General features: G+C 34.4%; 2 protein-coding genes and 1 long non-coding RNA gene across 4 annotated transcripts; 1 reads left to right on the top strand and 2 right to left on the bottom strand.

The window, feature by feature from the left end:
- Window positions 1-3,165: 3,165 nt before the first annotated feature.
- PlexB (plexin B) lies at window positions 3,166-12,037 on the bottom strand. 2 transcript variants are annotated; one of them, XM_003703469.3, is made up of 7 exons: window positions 11,900-12,037; window positions 10,548-11,130; window positions 9,548-10,473; window positions 9,058-9,461; window positions 8,482-8,974; window positions 4,649-8,410; window positions 3,166-4,330 (listed from the first exon to the last, which is right to left on the bottom strand). In XM_003703469.3, exons 2-7 carry the CDS (start codon window positions 10,963-10,965, stop codon window positions 4,223-4,225), a joined length of 6,111 nt encoding a protein of 2,036 aa, XP_003703517.1. In that variant the 5' UTR covers window positions 10,966-11,130; window positions 11,900-12,037; the 3' UTR covers window positions 3,166-4,222. The 2 variants fall into 2 exon arrangements, with proteins under 2 accessions (XP_003703517.1, XP_012141375.1); XM_012285985.2 differs by lacking the exon at window positions 11,900-12,037 and adding an exon at window positions 11,199-11,218.
- On the top strand, window positions 12,036-13,752 carry LOC143265854 (uncharacterized). Its single transcript, XR_013040613.1, has 2 exons — window positions 12,036-12,283; window positions 12,364-13,752. It is a non-coding gene; the product is annotated as an uncharacterized LOC143265854 (long non-coding RNA).
- Window positions 13,157-17,785, bottom strand: LOC100878412 (uncharacterized). Its single transcript, XM_003703471.3, has 6 exons — window positions 17,389-17,785; window positions 16,552-16,705; window positions 16,144-16,326; window positions 15,989-16,060; window positions 15,414-15,906; window positions 13,157-15,321 (listed from the first exon to the last, which is right to left on the bottom strand). The coding sequence occupies exons 1-6, from the start codon at window positions 17,642-17,644 to the stop codon at window positions 15,235-15,237; spliced, it is 1,245 nt and encodes a 414-aa protein (XP_003703519.1). The 5' UTR covers window positions 17,645-17,785; the 3' UTR covers window positions 13,157-15,234.
- Between the last annotated feature and the right edge of the window lie 755 nt (window positions 17,786-18,540).

The raw sequence follows: 18,540 nt of genomic DNA, 5'->3' as shown, positions 1-18,540 counted from the left end.
AATTTCAGATTCAAATTAGGTAACATTGTTGATAATTTTAAATAATAAATAATATGTTTTTCCTATTGTATTACATTACAAATACAACAAACAAACTTAGTTTTAATCATTGGCGTAATTAAATATAAATTGATTCAAGGATACATATTTTTTTCCTAAAATGTTTTGGTACAAAAATTTATAAGTACGTAAGGAAAACAGCAGAATTCCGTCGGAATTTGTATGTGCACATATGCCATCGAATTGTGCTCGAACGTATTATGGTATCACTTACATACCATATAAGATATTCTACGTGAAATTCTGAAAATAAACGATTATCGAAGATGTACCACATATTTATCAAGAATTTATCATCAGACAATAGAGACAAGACATATGTTATATTCATATATGTTGTGTGTGCAACTATGTTAGCATACGTCAATCTGTGCTATATATACATTATAAATTAAAAAGTTTTGTATGCCCTTCAACAAATTAATTCTTACATTATGGACGTTGTATAAAGAGATTATCATTTGTCTGTTATGCGACAAATTATCGAATAAAAACGTTTGTTTATAAAAAATACAAGTTAATTTCGCAATTCCAAGAGCTTCGTTATCAACTACGTTTTCACTATTTTCCATACATTCCAATAATACAAAAATACGGATATTAATATTCAATTAATATAATATAAATAATATCTTATGGAGTATATACAATTAACATCCATAATTTAAGGGCCTGCAGTATATATCTGTTCAAATATACACACATATATATTTTTAACAACTAATTCGCTACAATTAAAACCATCGCTCTTTATCGCCAAATTTTTGTTGTACATTTTATACAATAATACAATATAAAGCAATCTAAAAATATATCTGGAAAAAAGTAGCACGTGTACAAATAAAAAAATATTTTCTTTTTAAGTAAAACTTTTATATACCATTTATCTATTTTATTTTGATTGCTAACTCGACAAAATATAAAAATAAAAGTAATTTCAATTTATAATTAACAAAAATTGCACTATTACTTCACTATTTATTTATGTATTAACACTGATGACCGACAAATGTAATTTAAGAATACATGAAAAATAATGTTATGGTTCCCTTTTAGTAGCAGCAGTAACAATGTTCAATATTTTTAACGTTTCACTTTGCTTTGCTATAAATTATTTTAATTATATTCTACGGACGACAAAGCGTGACAGTAACTTAATGATGAAGTTGATAAAAATACGTTTAATATCATTACAACTAAATTACTTTAATATAACACGAATGTTTGTGCAAAATGAGATTCAAAGTATCAGACTTATAAAAGTAGGTTTGTTATAATGTCAATTAATAAGATTTGAATACAAAATTATTTTTATAATTACATTTTGGAAGACTACATCTATACAATGAAAATGAATGTAAGCTTAATGTGAATACTATCTACAAGAATGTTCTACTTCATATATTTATTTAAAAAAGAAAATGTACTACTTGCATAAACAATTGTTTCTAATAGTTGTATCGCACTCTACAATATAAAGTAGAGGAAGAATATATAATATAATTGGAAATATGATTACTATTTTTATATTCAGTTTTTATACAACAATGAGTATCTTGCATGTCATGTTTCAATGTGAAGTATTAATCTTCTGTAGAAATTTTCAGAAAATTATTTTAAGAATTTTGTCATATGTCGCTTAAATTATAAAGCAAAATGATTCCTATATTTTTATGATAAATAAAAATATTCAACAAATAAGAATACTTGACAAAATAATCTTCTGTCACTTACAGTACGCACGTTTTAATTCAATGTACAAGATAGTAAACGCATATTAAATAAGTGTCTAGAACATTTCAGAAAATAAAAAATGACAACAGAATAAAGATATAAAATAGTCAGATCTCATGGATGCTTAAATGAAGTCACTTGTTCATTCTGTTGCCATTCGTTCCATATTCACAACTAACATTTTGCATTTTGGAACGGTGTGGTGTGTGTAAAATTAAGCTATCATTATTTAGTTTGTGAAAATGTAACGTTACATTTTCCTTTGTTCTACGTGGACAGGAAACTGAATAAAAAATATAATGTTTCTGGAAAATTGTAAGCACGTAGTATACAAAGTAAACATAAATATGCACACAATTTTTCATATAACATATATGGGAAAAATGCGCTAAATCACATAGAACAGATTGACGTACGACCTTTCGTATATATAATTTGTTTGTCGGTATATAAATAAATATATAATATGTATATATGTATAATAGAAAGATACATAGGTTGTTGATCATAAAAAAAGAAATCTGGGGACATGGTAAAGTAGCTGAAATACACAAGAGTGTTAATTAAGTACAAGAGTGAGCGTGACCCCAGTCTTTCCAGACTTATACGTCGACAAAATTATTAAATAATTTTCTCTGTCGTCAAATTGAATGTTACGTAATAACAGTTTGCTAAAGCACATGAAAAAACTTGGCAGTGTACAGTGGGCAGTGAATTGAACAGTTTAAACACATAATCCGGACAATGTATGTATAAAAAAAAGTAAATGCTCTTGTAAAAATGCAACTTTAAAAATCAGACAGTCTTACACAAACTAAAATGTAATCCCAAGAAAATACTGCTTGTCGTTGTGTCTTGCAAAATGTCTTTCGATGCGTTTAACCATGGTGTTGACCAATTGACAAAACCCTCCGCCAAATATTATTTAGATGCATACAAAACTTTTTACACGTTTTTATCGATTCACTTTTCCTAACAATCAAGACAATTTTCCAAAACCTTTTTTTGTCCATGTATAATATAAAAGATCTTTGTTACTTTTGCATCTATCATGTGTGTTTTATGCTTAACAATATACGATAATAACTATTATTGAACGAGCAATTAATTGATAATCATATCTCTATGGACAATAATACAACTTAGCAATAATAAGAGCAATAATATAGTTTGTAAAATAGTTGTAAAATCATTATATGATTCACGTAGTGGCCTTTAAAAATTATAGCAACAGTCATACTTATACACGAATAAATGTGTAAATAGAAACAGACTAAAAAATTCAATGAAAAAATATGAAAAAAAGAAATTTTCTTTATGTACTGAACATACATAGATAGGCCTAGAGTAGTCCGAGCTGCTCTCGTAATCTTTAATTCTTCATTTCTTTTCTTTTGTAACATTTTTATTTTAATTACCTTAATTTAATATTATCATCTTTTTCTTTCTTGCTTTTACACACACGCACACACACGCGCTTTAGCTATAACTCTCTCTCTCTCTCTCTCTGAAAGGTTTTTCTACCCCTCAACTTATATTACATATACAGACCCTCTCTAACTAGCTCACTACAGTCCGTGGAGGTGTATGTTGTGTGATCTTTGCTTTATATATTTTTATGTATATATATATATAATATATAACATATTAATAATTATATATCGTAATGAAGATAGTAGGCATAGCCACTCGTGCTCGGATCACAGACTACTCGCTGTCGTACTTTCTTTTGTACAGACAGTCTGATGGACACTATGGCTTCTTCTCACTTAAATTTTACACACATTATTTCTTTCGTGTTATATATGTGTTCCGTATTTACGTATACACGTATAGACATTCGGTCAACAAAGAAATGAAATTGTTAAATTTTTTTTGTAGTAAGTATTTTGCATAAACGTTGCATCTCAAATCCTTAAACATGTATGTGATAAATATTTAACTTTTGTAATAATAAATAATCACTCGTCGACGAGATTCTACCAATGAGATTCTTATTATCTTTTTCTTATATTTTACTATAATTTACATTTCATTCCCCACACATATATACGTATATGTACACATTAAATGTATATACGTATATATACATAAAATGAACGAAATATATTACCAAAAGAAAACACAGATCAAGTTTAAGGGTTAGAGTCGCATTTTATCAATTTGCTAATATCTGTACGTGTGCACGAGCGTATTTCGATACGGCCATGACATATAGACGCAAAAAACTACACCAGGACTAACTTATCCTGAAAAAACTATCGCCTGACTAGCCTTAACGAAATCGCACGTATTTACGGCATTATTATTCACATGGTGTGTAGATTTGTACATATGTAACGAGGTGTATCTGATGCATGAAATGGAGGCACTAGTCTGTGTTTCTGGAGAGATTGACGGGTCCTGGGATGGCAATGAGAAGGTTGTGTCAGCAGGCACTAGTTTCTTCTCCTTCGAGCGTGCACGCTACATTTTCTAGCCTATGTGCTAGATGTAATTTGCGACAGCCTGCGTCTGTCTCCAAGGCCTCTAGGATCTGAAAATATTCATTAACTCAATTAATAAACTCACTAAAAACATTCATTGAGACTATGAAATAGATTAAAGTGCCAATCATTGTATATAGTTCACTAGTGATAGGTAGCTCACCAAAGAGCTCATGAGTACTGGCGTGCACGTCTAGAGCTTAGAATTTAAAAACTTAGGAATCTAGGAATTTGGAAATCTGGGATTGGAAAAAGCCTAGAAAGTATAATGCAGTTGCTCATCATTATCCTATTATCCAAAAGAAATAATTGTAACGTTATGAGAAAAAAATTGTCAATAAAAAATGACTTTCATATTGTAAACTTACTTGTTCATAATACTTGCTGACATAGATGTAAAGTTCTTTTAGTGCTGCGATCACATCAAACTCATTTGCGTGCGACGCACTTAGTTGTTGCATGGCACTAGACATTTCTTGATCAGTGATTTGTGGCAGTCTTTGTACATCCGTGTAAAAACGACCCACTTTCTCCCGATAGTGCGGTATGTCCTTGGCAAACAGTAACTTGTTAGAGGGTGAATCTTTCCCTAGCCTATGCTCTGTCATTGAACAAGAGTCCATAAAGGTTTGTGCTATCACGGATAAACTCGAATCAACCGTTGTAGATTTATTAATATCAAACATGAAGTCCGGATTCTTAATAAAATTCACCCAAAATCTAAGCGGTAAACTATTTGACTTCCAGGCGTGGGGCACTTCAGGGTCTACGATGCCATGTTGCTTGGCAGCATCGTCAAGAAGATCGAATAACCATTTTACAGCACTGGGTAATGCTTCGTTCGCAGTTAATATCGTGTTCAAGAAATCATCAACAAACTTTTGAACTGTACCCTTTGTTGATAATAATCTTGTCAAAAATATTTCAGGAATGGCTTTATGCGTTCGTTCTGGATGATGATGCTTGCTACCAGTGAAACCCATTCCTGGTGGGTAATGGCTATCTTCTATAGGCCTTACTAAATGATATAGTCGTTGATTACCTCCATGGCCACTCTCAACGTCACCATTAGCTGTTATAATCGGTGGCGAGTGTTGAGATTCAAAATACAAACCACTGACAGGATGATTGTACATTACAGGACTTATTAGATTGTGATTAGGCGTGGATGGAAGATGCGTGGACGAACAGTGATTCGCGTGTCGATGCAAATGATGGTGATGAGGATGATGATGAATTGACTGTTGCTGATGATGGTAGTGTGACGGCTTGCAGTTGTGACACGGTGGTTTACAAGCGACAGAGAACCCATCGTTCTGTCTAGGAATCAACGACATCACCGCTGATTCCTTAACACCATAATGCGCTAAAGTATTGATTTTTTTCCATTCACCGCTACATTTGGTTGTGAGATCTTCATCTTGAAGTGTCAGGTGACCACCTCTACCGTGTCTCCATTCCAAGTCTACGTCATGAACGGACGGCCTTAGTGAGAAAGGAGTATTTTTGTAAAGTGCGTCCAAGATTTTGGACTTGACTTGATTAATAGTATCACAATCTAACACTTTGCATTGTATCTTCTCGTCAAGATCATCCTGGACGACGTGTAAAGTGACGACACTGTGTTCGATCTGTTCTCGGAGCAGTCTCTCCTCAGACAACGAGTATCTCGCGTCGTGCGTTATCACGTCCACAGGGCCTTTTTCTATTTGATGCTTTATTGCCTTGAACAATAAAAACAGAGAGGAACCTGCGTAGTCTTTCAGATAATTGTACATACAAAGTGCCATCCAATTTGTTAACATCTTTTCCACTACAGACTCTGTTCTCCTCAGCATCAGCTGAGGGTGTTTAGTGTTCACCGCCTTTTCAATTAGTCTGAGTAAAAGGTTCATGAGTATATCAGTCGCGTATTCCATCTTACCCATCAAAACAACCATGAGTAAAGATGCAACGTTTACTTTATCTCTAATGTTAAAGTCTTTTTGAGCCTCTAAAGTTTCGATAAATGTTAATACGAAGTACTTATTGTTAATAAGTTGTTCGAACTGGATCATGGCTGCGTCATAATTCGTTCGAGACACGTTACTGCGCGATCTGGGATCGTTTAATATCGGATGATGCGTTACACCAGGAAAAAATACTTTCATAATGTAGTTTTTGTGGTCGAGAGTCGGAATACCGGACGATTCCAAATCCGCGGTTAGATCAGTCATGTCAGTCTGTAACTCGGCGAATGCCTGTTTGCATTCCATCCTAACGTTGCTTTCAAGCGTATCCATTTGTATTTGTATTCGTTTGTACTCTCTTTCCGCTTGCGTGCTTTTTCTTCTATATATTATTAATACCAAAACGAACAGAAATACCAGACCAAATGTTCCAGCGGCGATTCCAGCGATTGCTTCCGGTGGTATCGGATAAGACTTAATCACATCGTAACGCAAATAACCAATGGGAAATCTTAAACTTCTTCCTACTCGAACAACTACCAGTGGCAAACCATTCTCAGTTTTGATTCCAAGTTCATCCGTATCAGCTGGTTGTTGATCCGGAGGTATACAAACTAGCTGGGTCGAAGCAAGAGAAGTTACGTTACAGGGCATCGCGCCGACCGTGACGTTGACGTCAGACTCATCGCTGGCAAAAATCAAATTTTCTCCCTCGATAACTAAAGTATCACCTTTATACAATTTTACGTTTCGTGGAAATGCAAAGAATTTTGGATCCTCGACGTAGAGTAATCGGTATCTAAGATTCTGAAAATGCTTCTCCAAGTCTCGAACGCTTTCCACGTTGTCCATGATGAACGCGATCTTTAAAGATAATTTGGATTCTTTTAACTTCAATGACTGTGGCAAATTAGTCTGACCACTAACAATGGCACGCTCGCTGCGTCGAAGAGTCATGAAACGTTTAGCGATGCTAGGACTTGGACATTCCATCTGTGTTGGATTCAATACGGTGCAAACAGTCCGATTTACTGGTAATGGTTCGTTATCAAAATAAACTTCCATCTCAGGTTTCTGAATGGTGTCTAAGTTGGTACCATGGACGGTGATCATGCGGCCACCAGAAGCGAAGCTTGTTAGTGGTTTAATCTCCATAATGGTAGGATCGTGGGTGTAATTGTAAGGATTACCCTCTAAAGTACGGTTTGCACCGTCAATGCTGAGAGTCAGTCTCTCGATTTTTCTCACTCGATCGGATTTACTGGTCACGCAGGTCAGTCTGGTGCTGCTTGCTTGCGTTGCATTTACGTGACATGGCAATTCATCCAGATAAGCTGAGATGGTACTACCAATGTTCAAGTACATTCCAGTAATAGCAAGTTGTGTACCACCACTTTGAGGTCCAACCGACGGGTAAACACCGGCCAGTCGTATGTCTTTGTAATTGAATAATACAGCACTTTCTGTGTAGCCAGCATCGTTGCCAACCACGACAGAGGCAGTGTCGGTAGCCTCGTGCCGCCCAGTGCGACAAACTATGCGAACAGATACTTCGTAGTCTACCAAAGTGCACGGAGTGTTACCAATGTGTATCTTTCCTTCCACGTCGCTCTCCTTCAAGCCTAAGTTACTGCCTTCGATGGTTACCAATGTACCACCTTCAATTGGTCCACTGAGAGGTTTTATCATATCTATTCTTGGTTTTGGACATTCTGTAAATGGTGAATGCAAGCAAGAATGTCGGTATACGCAACTGTTGCCACACCAAGTACATTCGAATCGGGCGTCTCTTGTCACACAAAGAGAACAATCTGCGTGTTCACGATGTGAGCCTAGTACTTCGCACTTGTAAAGCATAATTGTTGTTTTATCTACGTGATGATTGATGTTCCACACAACCGTTACCTCTGCTTCGTATTCACCGGTAATTGCTTCATACGAATAAACAGTTTTATCACAAACTATGAAGCGACTGCTGTCGACACGAGCTTGTACTTTCAAATTTGCACCCTCGATCGAAACGATACATTGAAAACCACTGTGTCCCACTTGTGGATGCGGCAGATTTTCAACTTCAAGCACTATTTCTTTAGGTACACTATTGGGCAACATCAGGGGTTCCTTACGTTGTACGAATCTTGGACAGTATTGTGCTCCGTGTGCAGCAAGAGTTGCTTGATTCTGTGAATTGAAAAATTTTGTTTAACATTTACAAACATAAGCTTCAAGCTTAAGATTATTAGAACACTTACATTTTCTCCCGAAATAATACCCTGACAGCTTGCATTATGTGTACATTTGTTGTCGTACACACACCAACTACATGCCCATTGTGACTTAACACATTCTGTGCACACAGTATGTCTGGAGCAATCAAAAAATGCAAAGTTGCGCGAAACGAAATCTTTGTTTGTTTCACTGGAACGTACAGATAGTGGTACTAAAACGTGATCAGCCCCATCTGGTATACTTGGTCTTTCAATAACAGGGGGTGTAGGACATGATAATCCAAATCCAGTCATTAATGCGTCTATAGGTTCTGCACTTCCAAAGACGCATTTATAATTGGCACCTGCTGGTAATTCAGGTAGAGTTCTGATCGTTAAATGAACAGTTGTCATTTGGTTGATAGGCATACGATCAGGAAGCACCTGTTCAAAGTCAATACACTGTTGTCCTGTGCCTAAAGATAACCATCGTGGACTACTGTGACTTGCTTTCTGACAATCTCCTCTAACAGTACATCTGAAAATACATATTTGAATTGTAAATGAAAAATGATTTCTAACAGTTATATGTACTGAAAAAAATACAAGATATTTATTTACCTTTTCTCTAATGAACACCATCCACAATAAGGATCTTTTGCATCAAGACAACTGCTACAGTTGGTATAACTGCTACAATGTTCAACTTGAACCTTTGAAATTTTAGAAGTTGACAAAACATAAATATATTCTCCATCTGGTGAAATTAAACTGTCAGGCATCAATTTATTTCCTTTATCAATTACAATGCTTTCATAAACAAATGCTTCAGTTCCAGAAAGTAAAACTTTTTTAAGAACTCCATCATTAGTGCCCAAAAATGCTACTGTATGGCCTTCTGTATTAGCTATTGTTACAGAAGTAACAAATTCGTCAGGAAAATGTAAAATTGCTTGTCCAACAATTGGTGACATTCCAGAGATTTTCAAACCCACTTCGCAGAAGTTTAAAATATTGCCTGTTGTCTGATTTAAAAATAAGAACAGAATTAAAGAAATACATCATAAGAAATATAAATTATCACAAAAAATAATAATCTTTTTATACTTACTCCTGCTGTTGGACATTTCCCATCTTGTATAGGACCACTGACATAACCCATGTTTCTATATTTGGTACTACCATTAAAACACATATGGATATTTTCATTAAATTTCGTTTCAATCTCTTGCAAACTGTATACACAAAGTGCCGAACGAGATGCTGGTTCGTTCGTGATACCTCTACTTGGTGAAAATACAGAGACAAATACAGGATCACCAACAGAAATACCCAGTTGCATGGCCAAATCACTACCAGCTGGTGCTACTTTTGCATCTTGCACCAAATTATAAAACTGTGTTTTTCCATCACCTAAGTCAACAGTACATTGTAATGTAACTTCAGTATAACTATCATAATTTGCGTCACTTATGCAGCTTCGAGCCAATCTAGAGATATAACCCAGTTCCTCTTGTTCAGGAAGATAAGATTGTTTTTGTACCAATACAAAATATGCATAATCACTGGCATTAAAACCATATACATATTTAACTAAAAAATGGTCTCTGTATTTAACATCAATGTACACAATTGGTTGTTTGTTAAAAGTATATTCTGCAAACTCTAAATTGTGAAGATTTCTACTGGAAATGGCAGGCACATCATGCCTATAGTCTCCTCTATTAGTAAATGTAGTACCAACATAAAGGATGTTAGTTTGTCCCCATGCATTATATTTTTCAGGTCCAATAAAAGCATATGTAGAGGAATTTTCATCATTTGCTGCTACACTATGAGGAATGAATTCTGGTTTAATAGATATGTTTGACATTTTGTACTTTTCACAAGCACCTTGAAGAAGAGAACCACATGCAATTAGCGTTTGTGATTCAAGATCAGCTATTAACAATTTGTTGACATTATCCATTAAAGATGTAGTTATTTCTCTAGAAGGGCAGCCTGTTGCATGACACTGAGGATTATCCAGTCTTGGCCCTAAAATTATGATGAATAATTATTTTTAAAAGATTTTTAAGAAATACAATGTAAATTTATAAAACATTACTAACCCGTGGAAACATATTCCTCCAGTTTAAGATTGGAATCTAATTGTAAAAGTCTGTTGATGGCACCTGCATACAACCGTCCTGTGGCAGGATCTATGGTAAGGTGATTAAATCGGAGAGCACCTTCTCTCGTTGTATTTGGATCTAAAGGATAAAATCCATATCGTTGACTATCTCCTGCAGGAAATTGTGTCACAATGTGCAGAGATTTGTTCTCTTGTACAGGTGGAGTAGTACTAGCAGGTGTATCTATTGCTGCAGTTACTAGTACCACCAGAAACCAGGTGGCAATAGACATGGATGAAAAGGATAATTGATGGAGTGGTAGCAGCAGTTTAGGAAATGACACAGTAGGTGAAGTGGGAAATGATAATAGTCCCAAGAATCTCATGATGTGTAGACAATAGTTGACAAAGCACATGCACACACACTATGTGTGCGCGTTTGTGCGTGCGTAAGTCTAGGGTAGGAAGCGTAGAAAGTATAATAAGGGTACGAATCCCACTGGTAGAAGGCTAGTGTTGACACAGTACTACCAGCTATATGTGTATCCAGGCACCGACATGATGCTCATTGTCTGGTACCTCTGAAACATATAAAAACAACATATAAATAAATATTCAAACAAATACAGATTTAGAAAAAATGTTTTACCATAAGCATAAGAAACATGACTTCACTTATAAGATTAAAACTTAAAAATTCAAAAGTTTCTTAAATTTTATTTTGTCTATAGAACTTTTGTTATTTTTTAAGTATAACAATTTAATTTAGAAGAATGTACCACTGTATCATAAGATAAAAAATTATAAAAAGAAACAAAAGAAAAAAGTAACCATATATCCGTAAAAATTTTTAATATTAATAAATGCTGTTTTTATTTATCTACATGCTGATGTAATGAAGTATTTATGGAACTATATCTATTCACTGACTAAAGTGATTAACTAGTGTTTTTCAATTCTTTTTATACTTTGTCAAGTCAAGTCAATGTCAAGTATTTGATAACAAGTATATCAGTAAAAAAACAATGTGAAAAACAGTTTTGTTTTATGGACTTGATTACTTTAGCAAATGAGTAGTTCAAACAACAAAATGCAAGACCTGTAATGAAAAATATTTTTACGAAAAATGTTCTGCAGTTATGCCTCACAATGTACTTTATCAGAATTGTATGTAGGCAAATATAAACAGCATTTATTAATACTTATTTATGATTTATATGAGTATATAAATACATCTGCTGTCTACCGCATGCTTTTTTTCATTAAACAGAACGCAAATAATTAAATACAGATAAACAGTTTCAACAGTGTTAGAGGAAAATGTGAAAATGTAAATAATGTATCACTGACCGATTTCATTACTAAAACATCTCGTCGACGATGTCAGGCTAGGGCAGATGGCTCCACACTTTTTGAGTAACGCCGTTGCACGCACCGCCCTTCATTAGTGTGAGCAGCATAGCTGCACTTGACAGCTACGATCTGAGTCTTCGTACAAAGGCAAAGATATTTAACTCCTTACTAATAATTGTTCAACAAAACACGTCCGACCAATAACTTAAATCGTTTTCATAAAATACTCCTCGATTCATAGATGCTCCCTTCGCGATAACGTATTTACGGGCAATTAATTAAAAAGAGAAAGAATTATCTTTCGAGATGAAAAAACTCGTATTTGATTCACTCGTTCCAATATGATCATTAGTCAACTCGTATAACTTTCGCTTTTTTCATGTACGTTGCTGCATATTTTTTAATTAAAATAAAAATACGAACACTTTGATTTGTCACTTACAATTGCTGTTTTCACAAAGGAGCCAAAGCATAAAACACGACTTCACGATGGAATGTTCGTACGCGAGAGTCGCTACGACACATCGCGGATATATGCACTATGTCCTTGATACGAGCTTCGATACAGTCTTCAGACGATGGAACACTCAACTATACAACGCTCGAGATTCGCTAAAGCTTGATATTGTTCCCTTGGATAACGTGTAAAGAATAGAAAATACTGTCCGTCACTTTACAATAACATTAAACGAGGAGGAATCGGAATGAGCCGCCATTAAAATTCGACCGACAGCGACAGGCTGCACGAGTTTAGAGCAAGTTGGGGGCCGTGGCTACGGCATGCGCCGCTTGTTCATTATCTTTTTCTCTCTCTTGCTCTCAACCGTACTTTTCCCACGGTTCAGTGTCTCTCCTTGACTAGTTCTATCACTCTTACCTCCTAACTTTCCTTTTCTTTCTCCCTGATATATAGATATACTTAGAAACCACGAATGGTGCGTCCTCCTGCGGCTAAATACTAATACTTCTTCAATAGCAAAATGCGAAAGTATCTGCTGGGACTCGGAACTTATTGAAATGGCTTAGTTTGAACAGAGGAAAATATGTACATATATATGCAATATATATGTATTTACATATATATGCAACAATATATTTAGGTATAGATTGAGCGAACTAACATTTATTCTGATTCGTTTCGAAACTTTGAAATTATTCAATATATCAAATATTAAATGTGAACAAATGCACACTCGTCAAATCGACAGGTTTTACTTTGATATGATTGGTATTATTTTAATAATAACAAGATGCTTACAGTGAAATTTGACTCATAACTTTATTGGGTACAGCACCTCCGACGTTTTTCATTTCTTCTCATAGCTTTCAGTGACGCTTAATTCTCGTTACACCTTACAAGCTTCGATGTAGATGGTACATATTTTTGTTTTCTTTTCTTCTCTTTTGTACTCACATTTTTTTTATATACTGCACAAATAAAAACCCTTTCTTGATTATTTCTTTGCAAATCGACTGGTTAAGTAGTCAAGTCCAAAGTGACTCTTATGTGTCACAATTTATTATTGTAAATATCATGTTATTTACACATATACCTAGGTTTGAAAACAGCTTTATAACGTTCTTTTTTGTTTTTTTTTTCTTTTAATATTTATAGAGAGGGCTTGAATTTTTGGCTGAAGTATCTTTCATTTTACATGTAACAAATACAATAGGTAAGTAATATAGTGGGTCATAATTAAGAACATGATGCTCGACGTACAACGTAACTACGCAAGACTGGAATCATCCTATCTACCCTCTCAACGTGTCTCAATCGCTCTCTTAAACTTGTTATACAATATATATGTAAAGCTGTATATCAATATTTCTAATATTCACTTAAATGTTAACTTCTTACAGACCGGTTACATCTTTGAAAGGAAAAATCTCTACGTACTTCTATATAAGCCAAACTTAGCATTCCTAAGTAGACACTTTATAATATCAGAGATATTTTTTTCTTGGATAGAAATACACGCTTTTTTAAAAGTCTCTTACGTTTTATGTTCGACAGGCAACAATTTGTCGATTACAAGGAAGGCTTCTCCAAACACCGTATAAAAATTATAAAACAGAAAGAATGTTTAAAATTTACCATCTAACAAGTTATTATACACGTGTGTTTATAAGAGTCGGTGCTATGGTCAGCCTCCTTAGGCCTTCAATATACGACATCAAAATTAAAATCGAGGCGAATAGCCTCTTCATTGTTCTTTGCATAAGTGGAATTTTTATTTCCATTCGTAAGGGTGTATCACTCAGATTTCAACTTGGAACTACCTCGTGTTAAATGAATTTTTGATATTACATTCCTGCTGGTCCGCTTAACGTCAGCCACTTTCTATATCAAAGTTCACAATTATTTAACAAGTCCATTAATATCCAGCATCGTTCTTATTACTGTCAATTTATGAACTAGTTACGGGCAAACTGAGTTATTAAAAGTACAAAAAAGGACCATGATCTACATTTTTATACCATGCGATTTCTTATGTTAATAGGGCGTCCGCGTTAAGTTGTTACAGTCTTGTCATTTTTTACGCAATAAAAATGCAAAATAATTATTCGTATAGAAGATGTGTGATGAGGCAAATATATTCACGAAAGATATCTATTCTTTATCTTATGAAATATTAAAAATAAATTCATTTTTTGAAATGGAATTATGTATATATATTTGACAAGCATTTGGTATATTTTTTCTTAAATAGTTCCTGAAACTTACAAGTTTATTATTTTGAAATTATCAATGGTGGTCTTATTTTTACCTAAGTACCATGTGTTATATATTGTCTCTTCAACCAAATATGAGTCTGCGCCAGGAATGGCAGACCCAAACGTTGACCGCCATCGGTACTTTCTATTCGTACGGATCTTCTTCCGCTGTAAATCAATAAACTTGTAAGCACAGTATCAATATATCATACATGATTAAATTCATCTTCAAGCACTTTGAACTGGAAAAAATATATAGTTCTAACAACATAAAAAAATTTGTTTCCGTCAATATATTTGCCCCTTTTTACCATACAGCTTTCATATAAACAATTGTTTGTATCTTCGGTTCTTAAGAAATAACGGAACTGTAACAACTTAGCATAGACATCCTGTGTATTAATGTGCCGATGTAGGAGCGCGTGCGAGCGCTACAATTTACTTAGATAAATTACGTATCTCATTTTGCAAGGGTTTACTGTATTATGCATTAATAACGTTGTCACTGACGCAAAAATATCGATAGTAATATTTTTAGTATTGTAATTTTATCTGTGGTAGCAGTACTGATTGTGGTGGTAATGGTGGGATACTGTGTAGACGATGAGCGAAATCACCTATCCCAATGAAGGGAAGTCGTTTTCATCATCTACTTTGGGAGCGTTCTGGCGTCCTCGGGGTGACCTTTGCTCAGACTGTATAGCCTGCAGTTCAAAAATATATTAATTAATTTTATTGTACCACAAAAATGCAAACATAAGAATTTACAAACACGTTGTAGTTTATAAATGCTTACCGGACCACGTGTGTCTCCATCTCGAGGAGCACCACGATTTCCAAATCCACGTCCATTAGCACGATCCCCACGACCTCGTCCTCGACCACGTCCACCAGAACCGCGCCGGTAATCACTGAACTGAATCTCAATGCCTATTACGTGTTTCTGCCTTCCAACGCGCTGAGGATATTCTGCTGCAGCATCATATTCTTCCTCTTCTTCTTCCTCCTCTTCGGCTCCTTCTTTCTTTCTTTCAAGCGCGTACATTTTCTTCCAGCGAGACAAATCTTCACCTTCTCCGGCCTTGCGTAAATTGTATTGAGGCTTTACTCTGTTATTACGTAGTGCTTTCCATTCGTCTAATGTTATTTCACGTGATTCTTCCTCAACCGGCTTTTCTTCTGTTGCATCTGCAGTGGTCTCACCTTCCTTTGCTTCTGTAGATGTTTGAGTAGTATCTGCGTCAGGTTTCTCAGTAGCCCAATCTTGATTCTCTTGATTCAGACCCTCCCTAAACATAGATTAAAATATTAATTTTTTTAGTTCTTTTCATTGATCCCCGTTATTCCACTTTCATTGTGAGAACTACTTACTCAATTTCATCATTGTGGGTACCCCAATTATGGCTACCAGCACCATCCTTTTTGTCCACGGGTTTAATTCCGCTGTTTAAACAATGTTAAGTTTAACAATGGGTATATTCGTAACATATTAAAATTACAAGTCAAATTAGGTAATTGAAAACTACGTTTTATCTGAACCAGACTGCCGATCAAATTCACGTTTTCCGCGATAATCATATCCTCCGCGACCACGTGGACCTCCACGTGTTCGTGCCATTCCACGCATTCCGCCACGGTTTCTGCGTTCTCCATATTCTCCACGTTGAGTGTCATTAGAATTTCGAAATTCACGTGTTTCACGTCCCTCGCTAAAATTTGCAGCAAATTATATTGTTCACTTATAAAACAGTTGCAGATGTTTATGCAAAGTGGTACATGATTGTACCACTGATGCTATATAAAAATATTTGTTTATTGTTATTAGTATAATTAGATACTATATAATTATAAAAGTTTAAAAATACTCATTTTACAAAATTGAAAAAAATCATATTATAAAAGCTTAAATAATTTGCACATCTTTTTATACAAACCCAGGAGGTCCTCGTCTTAATTCTCCCTGACCCCGAGGTGTTCTTTCACCATCTTCACGATTACGTCTGTTGTTACGTTCCTCTCTGCTTTCTGCAGAAAATTTCACATTACGATCTCCACCTCCAGTTCTCGCTTGTGGTGGCTTCTTCTCAGCTATAATAGAACAGAGAAAAAATCGCTAATGTCAGCTAACTTAAAAATAATATATTACATTTTTTTGTGTACTGTAAGTATATAATACATAATTGTAAGTGAAACATAAAAATATTATGTTCTTAACTTACTTTAAATTTTATTTACACATGTATTAGACATATTCATTATAAACATAATTTTAAGGCAACATGTTGATTATTTCCATAAAAAATAAAATAAAAATGTTGATATATGTGTGTATATATGTATGTATATATATGATTAAACAAAATGTAGGATCTTTCCATTACTGAATGATTACTAAGTTTATGTATAATTACAAACAATTTTAGCGAATTATCAAGTAAAATTTTACTGTGATTCCTTATTAAATGACACGTCAGGCCACCATCGATAAATTCTATTTTTAAAATACGAAAAGAATACCTATAAGCATAAAAAATAACGAAGATAAAAAATACAAAAAGATATGGCCATTAAAGCGATAATTTCTGTATAAATAGTTTACTTTGTACAAATATCATCGTTTAAACAAATAAATTCGTTGATATGATAATTGATTGAAGCGAAAACTCGCTCAACGTGCGGCAAAATATCAAAAGCACATGGACCCACGAGGAGTACAGAGCGACGGCCATAATACCGCGCACGAGGCGAGATTGCAACGAAAAATTACTAACCTTGATCTTTCTTCGAGTCTTGCACCTTAGACGGTTGTTGCTGGGCATCTTTTATCACGCGGGTTTTTTGTGTTTTATTACCGGTTCCCTTTTGCGCATCCGGCTGCTTACTCTTATTCTCCTTCTCCGAGAGCTTCTCCTTTTTCCTAGCTTCTTTCTTTAGTTCCTCTTCTCTCAATTTCTCAAGTGGATCTTCGTCATCACCCAATGCTAACGAGAATTTGTTGGTGACAGTAATGCTGTACATATTTTCCATGATGTCTCTTATCCTCTATTCGACGAGGATCACGCGAAAATTTCACGGCTACTCTTGAGCCCTTGTGTAACAGAGACATTCAATATTTCAATATGGCTGAGTCGGAGATAGTTCACCACGAGGTCTGTGCTCAGGGAGGGACCGCATAATTGTCTTGCACCCAGCGCGCCACCTCCCCACCAATATTATTTATATGACCAATTTTATACAGTTTCAAGCTGAAAATTGCCGTCTAAATTCGAATTTTTAATTTTGATCACGTTGCATTTTTAAAATAACAAATATACCGTGATAAAGGGACCACATATTCACGGTTGTCGTACCCAAAGAAATCGGCATTATTTCCATGAATTACTTAACGTTAACCGAAGAGATTTTCTTATCTTATATGTTTTATCTTATTGGTTTGTAATAATATTCATATGCGATTGCGCTATTTTTATCGTATATCATATTTCATAGCTCTTTGATTTTAAATGAAAATTACCGCTATTGTATTTCATTTACAGTATATATTATATCATATCATATATATATGTATATTGTAATACGTCGGAATAAAAAGTATCACGTTTCTTTTATATATATACATATATATATGTATAATGTAAATAAACAATATTTTTAAATCTCATAAAATTATATCAATTTCTTTTTAATTACTGATTTCTAATACCTTCTTTTATAACTAATGTATATGTATAATGTATATATATCACATATTCAAGCTGTTAATATATTAATAATAAATTCATTCAACATAACATTAAAAACATATTTTTTCTATTTAAAAATCAGAAGCTTTTCAATTGATTATAGACCTTTTAATATCATTATGTGGCATTTTCATGTAGAATATAAAATTGGAGAATCTCACAGGTCGCCAGCCTAGGGGA

Source organism: Megachile rotundata, chromosome 15, assembly GCF_050947335.1.
Source record: "Megachile rotundata isolate GNS110a chromosome 15, iyMegRotu1, whole genome shotgun sequence".
NCBI lineage: Eukaryota > Metazoa > Arthropoda > Insecta > Hymenoptera > Megachilidae > Megachile > Megachile rotundata.
Note: the sequence above shows the minus strand (reverse complement) of the source record. Positions and strands in the feature narration are given on the sequence as shown.